This window comes from Spinacia oleracea, chromosome 3, assembly GCF_020520425.1.
Source record: "Spinacia oleracea cultivar Varoflay chromosome 3, BTI_SOV_V1, whole genome shotgun sequence".
In the NCBI taxonomy this organism is placed as follows: domain Eukaryota; kingdom Viridiplantae; phylum Streptophyta; class Magnoliopsida; order Caryophyllales; family Amaranthaceae; genus Spinacia; species Spinacia oleracea.
Genome location: NC_079489.1, coordinates 29,348,540 through 29,370,348, shown reverse-complemented (window position 1 = coordinate 29,370,348; position 21,809 = coordinate 29,348,540). Strand labels below are relative to the sequence as shown.

Sequence of the window (21,809 nt, the reverse complement as noted above, 5' to 3'; positions counted from 1 at the left end):
GGGGATGTGAAAGGTCATGCCCCTTAAGTCGAGCAGTTGAAGAGACAGTTACGATCGAAATCAACGGCCCAAAATAGGCACAAAAAATGAGGCGCAGGATGAAGGCCACGTGGAAGAACGTGGCTAGCAATCTCCCGCCACTTGTAAGGAAAAAATTCGAAAAAGTGGCTAGTCATCTGAAGTATTCCCAAGGGGGCTAGTCGTCCAAATCTTTTTTTAAGGGGGCTAGTCGTCCAAACCTTTTACAAGGGGGCTAATCGTCAAAATCTTTTTTCAAGGGGGCTAGTCGTCCAAACCTTTTACAAGGGGGCTAGTCGTCAAATCTTTTTTCAAAGGGGCTAGTCGTCCAAATCTTTTTTCCAAAGTACCTAGCAACAAAGTTCTTCATTCAGAGCGAAGGCAGTCGGCAAACTGTTCGCGGTCTTTTCTCAGAAACACTCGCAACACAGTCAGCGCCCGCGCTTCACTCTGAGGGGGCTAGTTGTACCACCAGGTATCAAAATAATACTTATTTTTTCCCATTAAACTCAGAGCAAGCGCAAACAATTGTCATATATGCGCTTACTCTGAGGGGGCTAGTTGTACGGGGTGTCCTACCGGCACCACCTGGTACCGGCAGAACTCCCCGTATGTAAACTTAACCTGCAGGTAACCTGGTCATCTTAGGTAAATATCCTCTACCGGCATTATTTGCAAGACCCCTTGCCGGCATTATCATGAAGACAACCAACCAAGGGTCACTATCAACGGGTCGCTATCTAACCACAAGGACCTACCAGGTCGTACCCTTGGATTGGTCTATATAAGGAGCACCTCATTTATTGCTATGAGGTACACAAACACTTAAACACACTTCTTTCTTACTCTCTAATCATCTCTTAATCATCTCTTAATCTCTCAGTAATCTTACTTAAGCATCGGAGGGGGGATCCTCGAACCACCCCCGAGGCTAGTTAATCCATTCTGTTGTGCAGATACCAACCGGCACTCTCAACAGGAATCCAGTATCCCACAGTCAGCTGTTCTCATTCCACACCCGGAACAATAACAGTAAGAAGTAATTACTTGTCGAAAAGAAAGAAATTGATGAGGAATATTGTCATCTGGCCTTTGGATGAATAATCTCCGAAAAGACAAAGACAGAAGCAGACTTCATGTAACAGGATAATCTGATGATATACTGGTAGCTGATCTACTGTCCATTAACCTCTTTGAATCACTCTGAACAACACTATTTGCAATACCAATATCGAAACCACTACGAATAATGTTATATTCAGCAGTTTCTTGAAGTTGTAAGGCAAACTCTAAACCCCATACTACGTCCCCCATTGAGGGACGGTCGCTCCCTTGATCACGTACACACATAGTAGCAATCTCTCCAAATTTCCTTAGACTCTCGGGTGCTATCTGGCCTGTTAGATTTGGGTCTACAATAGTATGGAGGATCTCCTTTTTATATCGACTTTGAGCCCACATTGCCAAGTTTGCTTCTTCACTGGGAAGGTTACGATTCACTACAGCACGAGCACATAAGACTTCGAACAATACTACTCCAAAGGAGTACACATCGGACTTCTCTGTCAATTGATGACTTCGGTAGTATTCAGGGTCTAAATACCCAGCACTCCCTTTCACAGCAGTGCTAACATGTAAAGAACCCACACCCGCTCTACCTTGTTCAGGTCCTACCTTGGAGATGCCAAAGTCCGACACTTTAGCTGTCCACTTGTCATCAAGGAGGATATTGGTAGACTTGACATCGCGATGGATTATCAGTTGTTTAGCACCCGCGTGGAGATAATGTAGGCCGCGAGCTGATCCTACACAGATTGTCAGGCGTTGTTTCCATGATAGTGGTGTGTTTTTACCAAATTTTTCAGGGATCTTATACATCAAATGATCTCGAAGGGTGCCTTGAGGCATGTACTCGTAAACCAGGATCATTTCACCCTTGTCCTCACAGTACCCGATCAAGGACACTAGGTGCACATGTCGTAATCTTGAGAGCATCTCAATCTCAGTTTGAAACTCGCGGGCTCCTTGTTTGGAAGTAGAGTTAAGCCGTTTGATAGCCACTGTGGTGCTTCCACCGTCTATAGAACCCTTGTAGACCTTACCAAATCCACCCCTACCTACAACCAAGCTCTCGTCGAAATCACTCGTTGCAACCCTGATTTGGGTGAACGAGAAACGTCGACAAAGATCACAAGGCAGAGATGAACTCATGGTGCTAGCTGTCGATCCTACTGAAGTAGGGGCCCACTTCTCCTTGCTGGAGGTGTTTGTGTCCATTTTTTTCATCTTAAACATATCCTTTTGGTTTTCCCGCCTTTTATATACAAGGCAACCTAAAACGAAAAGGGAAACAAAAATTGCGCCACCTATTATCGGTGGAAGCAAATGGTGTCTTGATCCTTTTCCATGAAATATTGTTGGAGAGGTAGGCATTTGTGGACCTTGTGGTGGATTAGGTGCCGCAAGATATGAGTAGCTTCCAGTGAATTCGCTAAACTTTAGGATCTCCAAACCATTCAACAGTACATCTGCTTCACTGAAAAGTGAAAACATACAGCATCAAGTAGCAGAATAAGGTATGGATCGAATATAATGTTTACCTTCTACCAAACTGGTTCAACACAATAAAATGGAAGTTACTTACCCTGTATTCCTAGGATGGAGATCGAGCCTTAACGGAACCTTGGTTCCATTACTGTCACCATAAACTCGTATAACAGTTTGAAGATAGATTGGAACCCCCAAACCTCCTGAAATCGCCCAAACATCGACTCCTGAAATCGCCATCTGGTTATCAATGTACACATCGAACGCTTTCTGTACACTTGGTGTTATATCTGTATTCATTTCACAAAGATGGAGCCTCATTAAGTAATCGAACCTTGGGTCTACCTGAAATATCCAGGTTAGATTATTCCTCAATCTAACTTCCACGGAGTCATCCCCAATCATCCTCACCGAAGCATACACCAACGCCGGTGCTACGTAAGCAGGGATCACCGTGTAATTGAGTTTTGGAGTGGTACCATATTTAATCCCACCTTCCTTTCCTGTAAACCTTTTAGCCATGTAGTTAAGGTCGTAGTACCACGTGCGCCACATGCTTCCGGAATCTTCATTGGAGGGAATGGTTGCACCACCAACGTTCAAACGGTAAGCAGTTTGCAACGCGGTGGGATTCTGAGGAATGTATCCAATCTCAGGATTACTGATATAATCCAAGTATTTGGTTAGATTAATATAAAGGCCGTCAGGAATAGGCACTATTTCGATGGCATTTATAAAACCAGAGCTATTGTTATAATTAGCACCATCTCCTGGAGTAAAGGTCAAGTTGAGATGGTTTTCAACAGTGAGGTGGAACTCGTATTTAATAATTTGTGAGTTGTCATCGGGAGTGTTAAGAAAAGGGCTAAAGTTTTTTAACAGGTTGAATTGGTTTGCTTGTAGAGAAATAAAGAATTGAAAAGGTTGGATAGTGTTGTATGAAGTAGAACATGTAAAATATAAGCGGAGGAATTTAGGGCCCGGGGGAAGCGAGAAAGTGTAGGTAAGTGGGGATTGGAATAATCGAGCCGTGTCATATGGAGGATCTTGGCCAATGGCGGTGGCAACGGAGGAGATGGAGTTGATATCAATGGGTCTTAAGTAAAATTTCCAAACCCATTGACATCCCTACCCCTCATCCTTCTCATTTGAGGGATCTCCCGCAATTTGGATTATACACCCGGGTGCACAGTGTTCATTGTGCACCCTGTTGAACATTTATTGAAAATCTAAAGAACATTGAGAATGATTTCAATGTACATGTACTAGTGAAATATTTAAACTATATGTTCTATAAATTTCAACTATATGTTCATTGGCTATATGTTCTTGAAGTATTTGAACTATATGTTCATTTAAAAACAGGGTGCACAGTGAGCATTGTACACCCGGGAAGGATGAGGGGTACTAATTACGGATGAGGGGTAGGGATGTCAATGGGTAGCTCCCTCCATCCCAATCCCCACGTAAAATTTCCATCCCCATCCCCGCCCATCAACCATGTCAAGTACAAAACTCATCTCCATCCCCGCCCCCACCGGGTATAAACTAAAACTAGTATGTGGCCCGGGCGATGCCCCGGATGCTACATTGAATAACTAAAGTTTTAGATTTTTCTTGAGATCAATATTTGACCAAAATACTTGTCTTCTATAGAATGAAAAATATCCGTTAAGTTCATCAACTACACAGACACGCTAAGTCATTTATCATGGCAAGTAAGTTTTCAATCATATCATCTTACAATGTGTATAATTTGTTTTCTCGTGGAACTAAGTGCGTCAAATTTATAAACACCAAATTAGATATATATACAGCTATGTAAGGCAATCCTATAGTTGATTCTTATGAAACTTATGACATCATGTTTCTTCATGGTTGTCATAATGCTTTAATTTTTCTTCTTTTCAAAATAGTCCATAGAAATTAAAAAGTCATTTAAAAATTTATTTGTTTTAGATTTCATGTGAACATTTATTTATAAATTAATGTGAAGATATGAACCACAATTGGTAGTTGGTTAAGATGGTAATGAGAATTATCATCCACACTTGAGGTCTGGTGTTCGAATGTGGCGTGAGGAGAGTACTACGTGACACATATACATTTTCCACAACGCCTTTTAATATATTAGTATAGATTCATCCACGCCCCAACGAGTATAAGCTAAAATTCATCCCAACCCCACCACCTGTCTGGGTATACATCCCCGCTCCATATCCGCACCAACACCCACCTAGTTTTTCTTATTTACCGAACATAATGAAAAAAAGTAACTTCCATAACAAAAAAAAATTCAAACAAACTCAAGTGTCTCGCCTTTATTCATATTATGACATATTACAAACAAATTCAAACGTATAAAAGTAATTGTTCCACTTTTTATCTTCTTTAAAATTCTCAATATCACATAGGAAATGATGTGATACTCGGGTGGGGACGATAGATTTACTGGTCAAACTAATTGGATACCAAAACGAAACATAAATAGGATATTGATCCATTATTGAGATAAAGACTTAATAATCAGGTATCATAAAGAGTGAATTGATGTAACCAATCTTTTTGTCAAAGTGTACAATTAAAAAGAATCATACTAATACTAATAAAATTGTACAATCTCCGAGTCGTACTAATGGTTGTGTACATGTATCCCACCCAAGAATAAAATGTACAGTTGTGTAAATTAACACAAATATTGTGTCAGGAAAAATAATGGAATTCTCGCTTTTTTCTCTTGCTATATTCTCTTCAATTACTGATGTTTTAATAGATGCCTCAACTCCCATTTACAATTACCATCAAACACTGCCTCATAGCAACCGACATCAACAAAAATTCCAACTATATAGTAAAGAACAAACCTTTATAGCTGAAATCATATTCAGCCACCTACTGCATCAGATATCCCACTGACAGAGAGATAAGTGCCACCATACATATATACAGCAGAGGAAAACCCATATGAACTGTCTTTCCACCAAGCTTCCGCTTCACCAGTGCCTGCAAAATGCAGTAACAATTAAAATTGTGTAATGATGATTATGCACATCATTTCCCACATAATACGTAAATCTATGTGATATGGAATAATGGCACTAATTACGAAAACCAAAATCATTTACCCATAAGTAAAGTGTGATTTTGCCTTCCATTCCCTCCTCCTATGTTACTTGGACTACATCCCTCCTTTCCACATAATTTAATACAAAAACTCCTAAATCCAAAAAAGTAGAACAATTTCCCAAGATAATGCAAAAACAAAAGTTTCTTTATGCTTTGGTTTTGAGCATAATACCCACAGTGCCATCCACATAGAGAACTGCATTCTTTTCTTTTGTCACAACAGACAACCACCTATCCCATTAGCAGTTCTTTATGTAAACAGCTAATGCCTCTACACTCGCTACCAGGAGTTAAAACAAATCAAGTAACAAAAGGTAAACAAAAGAAGAAACAAATTGTGGAGATCACAAACAAAATGCAGGATGAGAAAGATCTGAATGACAAAGGAAATCGGGACCGTGGATATGCTTTGAGCTGTCCTCTGATTATTAGTGTTTCTACTCTTTAATTATAAAGAACTAATGTCATTAGCACGCCTTTTTGATAGAACTACAAATGGTATTAGCAGTTTTCTGTAGTGCAATTGTGCCGAATGGAAAAAGTAGTCCCTCCCTCAATCCTACGTGAACGATATTGTGAAAATATCTTTCAAAACCAAGGCATAGAGGGGAGTTATTACTTTTTGGTATCATTATTTATGGAAGTTGTTCAAAAGAGACCATCCTCCTAAATTAAAAGCGGAATTTAAATAGTTATAACATTGAAAGAGAAGTATCATGAGACAAGTAGACGCTACTCAGTACTCACTAAAATTATATAGTTTTATATTAATATAGCTTACATGCTCGTCATGCGAACAACTCAGCCAATGTCATAATTTAAGCTAGCAAAAAACAGAGCTATCCTAAGCCAAACACTGCTTAAAATAACTAACACAAGAATTTCCTGAATGTGAGTGGCAAGATATAGAACTCACTAGTTCTCGCTTGACCACTTCCTTGTCTTCCATGGACTTCATTCTCTCTTCTGTTAGCTTCGCAACAATTTGCTCAGCCTGCAAAATGTAATATTTATTTCCCTAAAAAAAAAAGAGGAAAAGTACCCCCTTTCAAACCCAAGGTCAAAGTCTAAAGACCCACCTCGACGAGCTTTGATCCCACAACATCAATTTTTGACTTCAGCTCCTCGGACTCTTTCTTTAGGTCATCTTCCATTTCATTTTTAGGGAACATCATTTCCTCCAAATTTTTTACTTCGCTGGAATCAATACGTTTGGCTATTACCAGCTCATTCGCACCATCAGACAATATGGAATCTGCATCACTAGTTATCCTCGAGTCCTCCGTTGGTTTTGCATTTTTTAACCCATCTGGTTCCTGCATTGTATCGCATAATAGATCAAAGTGAACATAGAAGATATTGAGTTATCCTGACAGCATATAAGGGACCTGAAATAGATTGGCACCAAATAGAATTTGGCAGATGAACTGTTGAAACCATCTGCCAAAAAAAAAATTATCTAATCGTAATTTCTTTGAGACTGTTGTTGTACCTTGTGAAATGGGGGGAGATTATCAACCCCACTGGGTACTTTATCATTTTGTGGGATATCATGTGACAAATCTTGATTTGCAACTCCGTTAACAGGTGCAAGAACAGGGGACTGAGGTGAGCTAACAAGGATAACTCTCAACTTTCTCTCTTCAACATGTTTGCCAGAATCTTTAGCAAACTGCCAGAGATAATGTATCAGAATTTAAAAACCTTCAGTTATTGATCTTCCGAAACTTTGCAAGAACAATCTTACCAAGTCAGATGTAATGGCTTCCTCTGCAGTCCCGCTTGAAACAGCAGTGCATTGAATTAAGAATTTGTCTTTGCACTGCAAGTCAAGAGGAGCAGCACGCTGAATTTGCATAGTGACTGCATTAAGAAGGGAGATAATTTAAGCATAGAAAGAACTCAAAAAGCAAAGATTTCCATAAAATATTGGAAACTGGCCAGAGCATGAAAAACATGAACTTCGTATATTATAGTCAGCAAGTATAAGATCAACTCAATAACTCCTTTCAGTGTAATCTCTAAAGAGCTGGAAATTCAATTAGAATAACAATTCATACGGAGTATTATGTTCCTCTCAGTACTGCATAAACAATTACACAGGAACCATATAACTCTATCTTCAGAGTTTCCATTGTTGAAAGTACGAATAAACATAATAAGAGCTCCACATTGCTTATGCATCTACATATATGATTGCAACTTCTTTATATCACGAATACGTTTTATCTCTTTAACAGAAAACCGCAACGACAACAAAAGTAACAACAGAAAAGAATTGCAAAATTGTCAACAAAAAATATTTCAACACTGTAGTATGCCATTGATACAGAACTCTGTAGTATGCAAACAGACATACACATTCAATCTTACACATTAGTTATACGCCTGAATAACAATGGTTCCTTGCATGTAAATTCACATTCTACTACCAAGAAATATGCTTAGTACAGCAAAACATCAGGACTATTTTGATTACGCGCTATGAATAATCATAAGCCTTCTGAAGCAATGAATAAAATGCAACGAGGGGGGTATTGACAAAAGCTGCGTCTCACAGGATTTTGACATAGTAACAATTAGCTGAGAGGACAGGAAAACAAAAATGGGCCAAAACACAATCATAGCTATGCTAAAACCAACAATTGTATACTTCAAGATCATAGAACTCAAGCTCAGGCCATGGCAGTCAGTTGATATTGTCATTCTAAAATGTACCAACTATGTTGATGGGGAAGGGGGAGAGATTCCAACTGCCAATAACTTGAGTGACAGAAAATCAAATATGCAAGTGATTTTCATGAAAAGTAAGGAAGCAGCGCTCTTTACAATAATAAGTGACAGAGGAGCAGAGGGGAGAACAATGGAGAAGTCAATAACTACAAAATGTAACATATGGAACAGTGATTTTCAAAAATATGATAACAGAAATAGAGAGATTAATGTTGTGAGAGAGGAGCAAGTGGGAGAAGTGAGAACAAGGGGACGTTAATAAACTTTTAGTTGTAACCCAAAAATAATTTATTCAAAACACAAAGATGAAATATCAGCCAACTGAGCTAGTATTGTCCATAGAATAAGACCAACCCTGTAAAAAGGAAAATAGGTTATTTAAGTCATTGCGAGTTACTATTATTGCACATTTACTATGTATGCCAAATATCAAATTCTCTCCTTTCGATAACTACTACATCCCCCCACCATACACAAGCGAAAAAGGATTTAAAATGTCATTGTCATGAATAATCCAAATTGTTGCATATCTTCCTGTCATAATAATCATTAATCCCACCTATGGTTTATCCTAAGGTTTCTTCAAAAAATGATCCAGTGGCCTACTTGAGATGGATTATCAAGTCATGATTAGCTACCTTTTTTTATTTATATTTAAGAAAGAAGCTCCTCCGTATCCCTTGCAACATATGACAGCTACACCACCTTGTCCAATTTGCCTCATTATTTTCCTCCGTCGACAACAATAGGAATCTGCTGCGGGATGTGACGGGTGACCGGAAATAAAGCCATATAAAAACACACTCATTTGTCTCTCCTCTAAGCCTTGAGAATAAAGCATAAATCTGACAAAATCTCCACTTCTATCGTTGTGCTGTGAAACTTGTTTTGATTTCATTTTCCTAGTACTTTTTTCAATAAAAGATTTGAAGATGGAATTACTGGACCGTTGTTACAGGAGAGGCACCCTCTCTTGTCAACTAAAGAACAGAAACAGAATTCTGATAAGAGAGAGAGAGAGAGAGAAAACAGAATTTGGGATGACAAAGAATGCTTTATTTCATTTCTTTGATGATGCTTACAATTATAAAACTGAGAGTATTTATACAACATCAAAGCTTAACAGAATCGTAGCCTAAAACCAGCTAAGCAAAACAGAATGACACGCCAATGTTACATGGAACGCGGGACATGGAAAGGAAAGCGGAATGCGGCCTCCAGAGAACCGAAACAATGGGTTTAATATTTATTTTTAAAATACCGTGAAAAATAATCTGATTTAAAAATATGCTAAGGAAATATCAAATGTTAAGAAAAATTTGATAAAGATAAGCCTGTAAAGAAGGGAAAAGGAAAAAGACAAGGGTACTCGTAGACAAGACAAACAAAAATAAAATAATAAATGGTAAATTTTGGCAGTAGGTATTCGTCACGTGTTACTTTACTACTTTATCTTTTCCCGAGATTCCAACTACCCATTCCACAATTAATTAAATTTTTATTTAAAAAACAGAAGAACAATCGTAGACTTCTAAAAACTTCACTTCGACCGCCGCCAACAAAGTCACCGGAAAATGAACATTCATGGGCGACAAAATGCCCACCAATTTACTCGACTCAAGCTCACGAGAAAATTCCCTAAGATACCAAGAAAAACTTTCGCATAGTGGACCTTTTGTTTCTAGATCCAGGTTTAATACTATGGGTCATCGGTTTCCGCGAACCAACGTCCGGACCGCAGAATGTGGCAGCGTCCTGCAACAAATTCTGTTGGGAGCCTGTTAACAGATTTCCAGCCAAAACTACATTTAATTACAAAAGTCAACTATTGTCAATTATCCTCATTGACCCTTATCATACCACCCTCCTTTGAAAAAGATTCGACTCAAGTCTTAGGAGTACAATCAAACTAAAGTTCCTCAAACTAAATACTGAACTGAGTTTATTCAGGAAACTTCTCAACTCTCCAACTCAGAATTGCTTCAGGTTTGATTATCGGACCATCAACCTGTCCTTGTAACCAAATTGGTAAATGAGTAGCCATAGGAAAAGACCCTAGAAATTTCTTCAACTAAGACACATAAAAACATCATCTATCTTGGAACAACAGGAAGTCTAAGCTTGTATGCTACCTTTCCCATCCTTGACTTTATCTTGAATGGACCATAGTACACAACAGTTAGATAGCTTGTGATTGGTTCGGGCCTTGCACCTATGTACGGTTAGAGTTTCAATAGAACCGAGTCCCCAATCTCAAAACTTCTATTTGTTCTTTTCTTATCAATTTGTGACTTCATTCACTTCATTCTTGACCGAGCTCATGTTAGATGAAATTTCACCAACGTCCGCATAATTTTCTCTTTTAATCATGCTTCGAATCCACAACTGATGATTCGCCTGTCAAATAGGGAAAATGTAGGGTGCTGGTTGGTTGTAGACTACTTCATAAGGGGTTAACCGAATGAAAATGGGTGATATACCACCATTTAGCTAGGGGAAGCCACAAAGACCATTCTTTAGCTTTTCTCCACTAATACACCTCAAATATGTTTCCAGGCATCTTTTCAATATTTCTTTCTACGCATCAAATTCGGGATGATAAACAGAAGAAAGAAGAAATCCAGTTCCATTCAAGGTGTAAACATATGGTATCTTGTAACGATGCGGGAGTATCGTTATGGATTTTGAATCTGCCGAACTGAGACTTCCCAGTTTGTATGGCATTTTTTAAAACAGCTCGGTCTGTTTACCAGTGTAAGCTTTGATTCGCATGAGACCTAGCAATACCACTGGCGAGTCACCGGATCTTTAGTAGAAGAAGAAACAGAAAGCAGAGTAGAGAAGGACAAGACCTCCATTGTTGTTTGGAGAGAGATCCAATTTCTTTTTCACGTGCTGGGGTAGGTGAGTTATTTTTTTTCATATTAAATATAATAACAGAATTTGGGATGACAAAGAATGATGGGAAATGTGCTTTCTTTCTTTAATTAATTTTGTGGACTTTAATAGGGCGGGCTCTTTTTTATTTATTTACTTTAGTGAACTATAAATGAGTTCAGATACTCCAAAACATGATTGACCTTAAGATTTATATTTTTTAATGGAACAGTTTATTAATTCCCTATTAATTAAATAATAAAAAAAACCAATTAGAAGGTAACAGAAAACTAAACCATGGCTAAAAAAATTGGATTTTTCTACATGGTACGGTGGTACCCCTGTATTTCTTTGTAGAATGATTACTACAGTGCACTCATACATTTAAAATCTTCCACATTGTACCCATGTACTTGTAAAATATAGTTAACATTATCCTTGTTGTTAATCTAAGGTTTAAAAATTCCATTACTTTTCAAGCAAACTAATGTTTTTCTATAATATAATGAACCTTATGTTTATTGTTAACCCAACGTTAATGTAGAAAATTCTTGAATTTTTAAAAATATAACGGAACTTGTTAACATTGGGTTGGCGGCAAGGATAAAAATGAATTAACTTTGGCAACTACAAGGGTACAATGTGTAAAATTTAAAATGTTTGGATACAACGTAGAAATCAATTAACTACAAGGGTACAATGTAGAAAAACCCAAAAAAATGTAACCAAAGTTCTTGTCATGACAACCGTGACAACCAAGACCAAAGTACGCAATAAGGAGTATAAGATAATAAGGAGTAGGGAGAAACAAATGATCATATCTTGGGCCCCCATAAATCCATTATGGAACTCGATCATTGGCCCAATTGAAAATATCGTTTTACGTGAATTAAACTTAACTACTCGGTTGTACTCCACATCAGTAGACTCCGTATAAAAAGCGAGTGTATTTTATTTTATTGATGATCCATGTGTTTGGTGAGGTAGCAATTTATGTTGCTGTTAGCGATAGAGGTTGGGTCTGTCATTTGTCAAACGTTAAAAATTGTATTGTCATCCAATGGGAGCGCGCCACATGTCCTATTCAGTCAAAGAATCAACACATTTTTTGTCTCAAATTGGAAGACTCTATTTGTAAGGATAATTTTTAGCCAAAAATAATTACTCTGTAATAAAAAAAAATACTCATATATATACCCAGGTTTATAGATTTTCAAGATTTATCAAAAAAATCTCTTCTCTATTCGTATCATTTTTCATACAAGTAGACTATAGACAATTAGACACCCCACACCCGTTATCAAGAGAGAGAGTCAACTTAACCACACCCGTTATTATTTATTATTTATTACTTCTTCTAGATGTTTCAAGTGTTCCCCCACAGTGCTGATGTATACTAGGAAAACATGAAAGAAAACCAACACACATCTCCTCGGTAAAGCCTAAAACATCATCATCCAGCCTTGAAATGACGATGGAGCATTAGGCAATACCAGAAATTCATAATGACCTGTGTAGGTTTTACAAGCATTTCGAACACAACTCCCTCATGAACTCTAAGTTGGTGGTAACTAGTTCTTAGGTCAAGCTTGGTGAATACTGATCGATTAACTCATCAGGAATGAGAAACTTATCTTTCATCCTCCATGTCCCATCTTTTTTTCTATTAATACTACAGTGGAAGCAAAAGGGCAAAAACTATTGTGAATGATTCCTCGTTCTAGCATTTCCTGTATCAGTTCCTCAATAATATCCCTTTGTTCGAGTAAATTTCTGTAAGGGGTGATGTTGCCGGGACCAGCTCCCACCTCTAAAGGTATTCTGTGATAATTATAAAAAAAAAACTCACCTATGCGGAGGTAATTCTTCAGGATCTTCAAAAACTTGCTTCAGTTCTGCTTTAGTTCGTCTATTGCAGATAATCCAATATGACCACTTCCCTGTATTTCTAATAAAGTAGGACTTTCAATGTATGAATTGTCCATAATTTGTAGAAAACAAAGATTAGGTTTGTTTTACATCATCTTTATTGATGGACCACTCTCAATGACTTTCAACCTTAGCTGGAATCCCTTTAATCTAAATTTTTGTCCCTCAATGAGAAACTCCATGATCAGTTTCTTAAAAGCCCAGCAAACGGGTCGTAATGTACTTAACTATTGAATACCCAACATCATATCACAACTGCCTAAGGATATCAACATTACATCGGTCTTGAAATGTTCTCCTTGTATTTCCCAAGTGAACTCATTACATTTATGTTGATAGGTTATGTGACTTCTATCTGATGAGGAGAGGCATTCCCTCCATGTTACAACCTAATTCCTTAGCCAATGAGTATGTGTAATCGGACACCATTAATCACTCCCTTAATCCTCATTTGTGAAAATACTGGACGGCATGGTTCAGACATGTCAGCAGCGTCAAATGAACTCTCCGGTTCCCTTTCACCATCAGTATCTTCATCTTCTTTACACAACCACTTATCTCGACTGTAAACAACAGTGAGGCTCTAAATTTGCACTTATGATTTCTGTCATAAGGCTGATGAGTAATAGCTCAAACCCTTAGCTATCGTCTCTTGTCTCACATCTGCAGACTTGTACTTCTAAGGTCTCCTCGGATTAGTGTTTGCTTTATTTGTGGGGTTAGAAAGAATAAGGGGCTTTGAATTCACAAAAACTGGAATTGAAATCAAAGTTTTAGAGGGAACGTTAGAAGTTGTTTTAAAAGGCCTTCGTTGATTTTGCATTCAGTGATTCCTCTTGTAACCTAAGCATGAAAGCCCTCACAAAAAGTTTAACGGTAGGTTTATCTCCACACACAAAACCTCAAGAAGGTAGAAGTCACGCAGTAACATTAAGCACTCCATGTTCTCAAATTTCATCAACGTAATCCTCAATAAAACCTTATTGACTTGTTTTAGTGAAGTTCTCTACCACATTAACACCTGTTTCATCCCTAAATCTTGTAAACAAGTCTATGGTTAACTCAAACCAATCAACATTTCTCCTACCAGTCAAGGAAATTAGACATCCAGTTTTCTGCTTTTCTTTCTTTTTAAAGGCATGCTAAATCTACTTTCTGTTCCCAAGGATTTTACACAAACTAAAGTGCTTATTGCACTTTTTAAAATCCACATTCTTGTATTCATACCATTGAATTTAGGAAATTCAAGTTTAGGATTATACCCTTGGATTCTGGTGGAATTAAATGCACGCTAATGCTCAAAAATCTCGGAAGAAGAACCAGAAAGAAGAGTTCTCATCGGAACTCCTCTTACCTTCAACTTCTCGTTAATCTCAGCAAAAGACTGCATCATCTTGTTCATGGATTCTTACAGAAGTTTCTCCTAAACTTGTTTTTCTGTCCATTTCTCCTCTTGAATCCTTAACTTTCCTCCATGGCTATCACTTTCTATGTGATTGCTGGAGCCAGAACTGTTGCTTATGGCAATTGTAAGAGTTGGGTTTCTATGGCAAAACAATGAACCGGAAAAATTCAATGCCACTTCAGTCTGACAAATTGTCAAACAATTGGAGTGCAATGACTGAATTCAAGCTTTCAACAACGGAAAAATATGAGCTTAAGAAGCAACTGCTATTCACCTCTGATAACCAATGTTACAGGAGACTCTCTTGTAAACTAAAGAACAAAAATAGAATTATAGGAATGCTGATATAAAAGAGAGATTAGGATGCGAAAGAATGATTTATTCATTTCTTAGATGATCCCTACAATGTAATATTGAGAATATTTAACTATCTATACAACATCAAAGCTTAACAGAATCATAGCCTAAAGCCAGCTAAGCAAAACGAATGACAAACAAACAAATTCTGTTGGGAGCCTGTTAACAGATTTTCCCTCCAAAACTGTGTAACTACAAAAGTCAACCTAAGTGAAGTACTGTCAAATGTCAATTATCCTAATTGACCATTATCAATCATGTATCATCCTTCCTGCTGCTTTAAGAATTATTTTGATGCAGCTAATCAGGCTAATTTTAATCCCCGTTATTAACATTATGCCATCGTAATTGATTAGAAGCATCTAATTGATCTGAGAGTCAACGATGGGTCCTTCAAAATCACAGAGCACTTATGTTATTAATTGCCCACTTGAATACAGAAATTAGAAGTGAATCAAGATAACGATTTTGAGCCATTGCTATTTTAGAAAGACATGATTTTGGCTCAAAATGAAAAGACTACAGAGAGGGTTTCCCATGGTTGTGGTGTGTCATAGAATAGATAATCAGAATTATGGAGGAAGGAGAAGAGAAGTTGAAGGAAAATCAATAAATGGTTATACTAGCAATGCAATGAAATACATCGCTAAGGAGATTAAAACCCCAGATTGTCGAGTGGTTGGACAGTCCCACTAAAAGCTTAACCAACATCTGCTTAGTTCCTCCCTAATTGATCATATCTATATATAGCCTTCTGAAATCCTTTCCCACAAACAAACTCGCTTCTCCAAACTAACTCTAATAGACTAATTTACGTTACCAAGACTGCTAGTTTCCCTTAGGTAGTCTGCTACGTGGTGGTATGGTTGTGAAGGTGAAAAGACGGGGCATGAAGAGGATAATGAGACGGCGCTATGGACCTATGGATGTGGCGGGCTAGGGGCTGGATAAGGGGGAGGGAGAGACTGAGAGAGCTGCTTAGCGGGTTCCAAGTCACACCGGTTCAATTTTGGAAAGCGACCTTATAGATTGAAATTACTAGGATAAACCATAGATGGAACTACTAATATCAAATTTTCCTTACCTACTATTGAACATTTACTGTGTATGTCGAATATCAAAGTCTGTTTTTCAATAACTATTCTGAATAAACTTCAAGCATATCAGGGAACCCCAAAAAGATTCTGAATACACTTCAAGCGAAAATCAAGTTCCAGCATAGGTCATTAATTCCTTTGCATCAATCCACTCTCCTTACTATATACTTCCTCAGTTCTTTTATTGCTGCAATACTTGTATTTTGGAGGTTTCTCAACTATTGCAACACTTCTATTTTTGGGATGTGTTCACACCCTAAGTTAAAAGTTTACCCCTACCCATCCTACTTGTCTATCTTTATTTCTCTCTTCTTTTTCTAATCACATGGTTATTTTGTTCCGTATCGTACCTAATTTTTCTTAAATATTGTGCCAAACCACCCACTTGCAAGTGTTACGATAACAAAAGAATGGAGGAAGCATCTAACAAATTTGAAATCAAATCAATAACATACAACATTCAGGCCCACATATTCTATATCTGCACCTCGTCCAGCAGAATAGATCCTCTACAAGTGCAACAACATTAAGTCATCTAAGCTTAATAAAACATGCCTTGCATTAGTATTTAGTACTGTAACTCTTGAAAGACTCAAAACACAGTCAATGCAAAATTCTCTGACAAAAACACCAGGTCCATAATAAGATCAACTGGCTTATAATGGAACAAATGTGATAAGATAAACTAAATCAGTAAGCAACAAAACCTGTGAAGTCATTTTTCCCATTTGGCTTGATGATGCCCACATTAGGACGCACACAATATTTCTTTGGGGATGTAGTTTTTACCTGCAATTACCACAGTTTAAATTAGTGTTAATCAAACTTAACACATGTCAGCATTTATGTTATTTTTTAAGTGCTCCATTTACTATTTCAGGCAAGTAGAAATGTATAATGTAAAAGAGGGCAATTTAACAATTTCCTAAAGTTGGATATATTCTGCTTTCCACCTTCATATCACTTAATGAAATGAAACTAATATCACTCCCTAGGTAATGCTTTGTACATCCTTGCAAAGGAAATTTCTCCTCGCCAATTACACATTGATAATAATTCTTTTGAAGAGATCCCTACGTTGCTAATGGTATAAAAACAGTCAGAACCATCAGATGCATAATATTCCATGAAGGTGAAGATAGGTAGAGTCTACCTTAAAAGCAACATGCTGATCTGATTTATTGGCCAGTTGAATTGTGCATGAACTCTGTTTCTTTGCTTCAACTGAGGGGACAAAGATATGACAAATATTATAACAGCGTTGTTTTTCCAGGCTCAAGAAATTACCTATATATGCCATAATATAGGGTAGATCATGGAACAAACAATCACAAGTTAAGGCGAATTTGATGTATGACTATAATAATGCTAACAATCATAGCCTCGTAGTAGACCTGGTGCCCACATTTTCTGAACAACTATCTCTCTCTGACCAGCCTATCCAAAGTCCTGCAGCCTACATTACTTCATATTACCTCAATTATCAGTGTCGGATCCACTTATAGATACTTGACAGTTGACACTTCATTCTGGACCAAAAGACCAGGGAACAAGGGAAGCCTCTTCACCTCTTGTTCGCCAATTGAATTTCTTTTTGCTTAATGTTTTCACCTTTAACCTTAGACTAAAGAATCGACTCTAAAAGCAGTAAGTATGTTCTAAATGTTCTCATCTTTTAATCTCTGTTCTCAGTCTAAATTAATAGGGAAAAAAACAGTCTATGACCAAAACACAAAAAAACATTGACAAGACCTTCCCTAGTAAAAAAGACAACTGAAAAACCTAAAATTATATCATAGGACACAGCCTTTTAGCTTATTGGTGTGACATGTCCATCCAAACACAGCAAGACAACTTGAGATAAAAAAATCATAAAACGAAATTCATTGTCCTCAATTAACCGCCATGATTATCAAGCTCCCAATAAGCCAACAAATAGAATAAAGGAGGACATAGAATCAGAATTCAAAAGCTTGGTTCAGCACTTCAGCATAGTTATCGATGAGAAAAGAAAAAAAATTCAATATGAAGGGCAACAATCTCAAAAACTAAATACAATCACTGTGACACACACAATTTTCAACAGTAACTAATCGTATCGCAACAAGATGAATCAAATAGAGGACACTACAATAAATTGAAATTAAAACCTTTTACTAGATGACTATTGATAAGCAGACATACCAGTGAAACAAAGTTCACGAGGCTGAATTTCCAATATTTGTGTACTCATTGATTATACAAAGAGTAAAACCTTCACTATGCCAATCTAGAAATCATGAAACCACATAAAATATATTAGAATAAGCATAAAAAAAACATGAACATTCAAATGAGAACACAATCACCAAAGTAGATCAGAGCAAAAAAGAAGGTTCCTCTAAACAATAATTAGCTTTCTGATTAAGCCAAAGGCAACTTCACAACAAACTAAAGGATATATAGAAATCATGTAACCACATAAATACACTTAGAAGAATCAAATTTTGTAAGACATACAGAGGCTTCAAAGCATAAGCAATCAAGTAGTTCTTGTAATCCAAGCATAAAAGATCAGTAAGCAGCAGTTCCAGAAGAGAAATTAACATACCAAGTAATAGACAAAACAGAATACAGCATATGCGTAAGACCTAGCTTGTATTTATAAAAAGAAGGGGACTGAACAAACTCCAGCCACAGAAGGAGGTGGAAAAGCAAAGGACAAATTTAAATCTTTTAATACTGACATAGTCTAATCTTTGTAGCTCACTAAGACTACTGACATAAATATAACAAAGGCATGATAGCACAGATGGCATTTAGTGCATCTTTCTAGCCCAAAATACAAATTCTAAGCCACAAAATTCATCAACGTTCTATTCCCTATCCGTTCTTTCACAAGCTCTAAACTTCTTTATCCATAGCCACGAGGCCCCATCTTACCACGATTACCAATAATCATATCTGGTTTCACAACCAACCTTGACAAAGAAATCCATGTCTAATTGTTCATCCAATCATTCATACAGGCGAGATTAGCATGGTATTGACATACCAATACATTGCTAAGAAGTACCAATACAAATCATTTGCGTTTTTGGTACCAACATATTCTGTGTTAGTACTAAAAATGGTTGTATTTGAGTCACTTGTGTCCATATATGGACACAAGCCAATTGAGATGTAGCATTCCTCGTATATATATACCCATCGACCCAAGTTGGTCTTGGGTGGTTGATGACTTTGTCTCTTAAGTCTTAACCAAGTGAATAACCTTTGGGAATGAAAAAGAAATCCTTGACTAGCCCTTGAGCACCTGGGACGGAGGGATTAGTCACTATTATCCGTGGACACTTAGGCATTTCACCAAAAAAATACGAAGTGTATATATATAGACACTCTTTAAAAACTAACATTGTTAATGTTCTTTTAGAGAAATATTGGGACGGGGGAAACAAAATTCATTGTGATTTCATGCTTTGGCGATAGAATGAACCAGCAATTGATACTTTGTATCAAACTATTTTAACATTTTAACCACAAAATATATAAATGAACAAACAAAAAAATACCAAAGAATACATATCACCTTCACTATAATTAGACTAAGGTTGCGTTTGGATACACGTAATTCATTTGAAATAGTGAAATTCAATTTCTAGAATTGAAATGATGGAATTCAATTACAAATTTTGTGTTTGGGAAATATGAGAATTTCAAATTCTAGTATATTGTTTGGATAAATTTGGAATTTCAAAGCCAGAATTTCAAATATGACATCCAATAAAACATAATAGCATTCAATCAATACACCCAAAATACTAAAATGCTACCCGTCAATACATAATAAGATCCAATCTAATTTTTGATCATCCGGTAGGCTCTAATTTATGATCCAATAATGTGAAAATATATTCCCCATTGTCGATGTATTTGTTCAGATATGCAGAGGCCTGGGGTACTTCCTGTCCAAATTAAAAAGATGAGCAGATCAGTTTGCAAATGCAGGTAATAACAAGTCAGTTTACCAAGCATTGTATTTAGCTCAAAACAATCTAAAATAAAGAATACAAAAGCATATCTTTGTATGAAATTGTTGTCAGAGACTAATATCATCATATCATCAGAAAACTTTACATGCAAGTTTGATGAATTCAAGTATGGCATATTTAGTTAAACAAATGATAAACTTCTTAATCAACCAGCAAATTGCCAGAGCATTAGACAACATACTCCGTAGTTCTTGTGTATTTTCCGTTTTCTCTTTGTCTAAGGCTTTTGGATAAAGTCCCCACAAATGCAAGGTTCAAGAATCTCTCAGACATCTCAACAAACACCTTGCATCCCTATTTAATTTACATTTCTCATAAATCTTACCGACTCAAACAATCAAACCCACAATCACATCATCCTCAATCACATATTTAACCAACAAACCATGAAATCCCGCCCTAACAACAAGAAAACCCCAAAAACAAATAAATTGCACCAGGTATAGAATGTATATGAGGGAGTAGATGAATAGCGCGCAATAGCAGACGACCAAACAGAGAAATGAATATATATATATATATATATATATATATATATATTCATTTCTCTGTTTGGTCGTCTGCTATTGCGCGCTATTCATCTACTCCCTCATATACATTCTATACCTGGTGCAATTTATCGCAATTTTTCGCACAAATTAAGACCTAATCTCGCAAATTTTCGGCAAATCAAACCCTAAAAGTCAAAATCGAAAAAATTGTGGTAATTAACACAAAATATAAATAGAATAATTCATGTAATCAATTTATTAATCAACAATGTGAAATCAAGCCCTAAGAATACAAAATTTGGGGGAAGACCAAACCCAAAAAAATTGTATTGATAAAGAATTACCTCCTCGAACAGAAGATCGCTTCACGTAGGAGAGAGAATGAGAAGAATCCTAAACGCCGAAGATGGTGAAGCAGGAGAGAGAGCGTCGCACGACAGAGAGTACTGAGAGGAAAGAGAGCGAGAGAATGAGAGCAGAGCTGAGACCTGTAATTTTGGATTTGAAATTACAGCCTTTCTAATGTAATTTCAAATCCCAACTTTTGGCCTTCATTCTTAAATGGCTTGGAATTGAGCCAAATCCAATTTTAAATACTTTGTATTTCCAAACAGCTGAATTGGCCTAATTCCATCATTTGAAATGAAATGTCCATATCCAAACAGGCCATAATATAATTGCACTATTTATATTATGCAGCCCAAAAAATAGCATCGGGATCAGGAGAAATGCATGCTAAAGAAAAGTAAAATAAAATTAATCAGGAATGACAAAAAAAAATTAGAAACACAAAATTCAAAAATAGAATAAGGAAAAATCAGTTGAAAATCGAGAGAAGTTCACCATTAAGCGACGAAAACAATCGGAAGAACAGGGATTGAAGTCGACGGGTTACAATTTGAGATTCATTCAATTGAATTTTGAGAATTAGTGCAATTGAAGGTGTGGTTTGTTAAGAATCAGCGCGGCAGAAGAGGAAAGAGAAAGAGAGCTGACGGATGAAACAAATGTGACTAACGCCTGACGGTTTCGAGTTTTGGAGAGAGAAAGATATTTGGCTAGGACTCAGGAGGAGGGGAGGAAGGGAGTATTAGGTGGTCGTTAATTTTCAATAATCAAGGAAATTAGTGATGAAATTTTGCAAATTACTACCTAGGTCTTTGGTGACTTTGCACATTACTGCCTAGGTTGTTAAAAC

General features: G+C 36.9%; 1 protein-coding gene and 1 pseudogene across 2 annotated transcripts; both read right to left on the bottom strand.

Annotated features, from left to right (window-relative positions):
* Positions 1 to 1,081: 1,081 nt before the first annotated feature.
* On the bottom strand, positions 1,082 to 5,354 carry LOC110796920 (probable receptor-like protein kinase At5g38990; annotated as a pseudogene).
* LOC110796912 (vesicle-associated protein 2-2) lies at positions 5,080 to 21,148 on the bottom strand. Of its 2 annotated transcripts, none has more exons than XM_022002000.2 (10): positions 20,956 to 21,148; positions 19,902 to 20,033; positions 18,274 to 18,358; positions 17,243 to 17,313; positions 16,797 to 16,878; positions 7,439 to 7,554; positions 7,184 to 7,363; positions 6,771 to 7,007; positions 6,608 to 6,685; positions 5,080 to 5,568 (listed from the first exon to the last, which is right to left on the bottom strand). In XM_022002000.2, the coding sequence occupies exons 3-10, from the start codon at positions 18,320 to 18,322 to the stop codon at positions 5,458 to 5,460; spliced, it is 924 nt and encodes a 307-aa protein (XP_021857692.1). In that variant the 5' UTR covers positions 18,323 to 18,358; positions 19,902 to 20,033; positions 20,956 to 21,148; the 3' UTR covers positions 5,080 to 5,457. The 2 variants fall into 2 exon arrangements, with proteins under 2 accessions (XP_021857692.1, XP_021857694.1); XM_022002002.2 differs by having other exon boundaries at positions 19,912 to 20,033.
* Between the last annotated feature and the right edge of the window lie 661 nt (positions 21,149 to 21,809).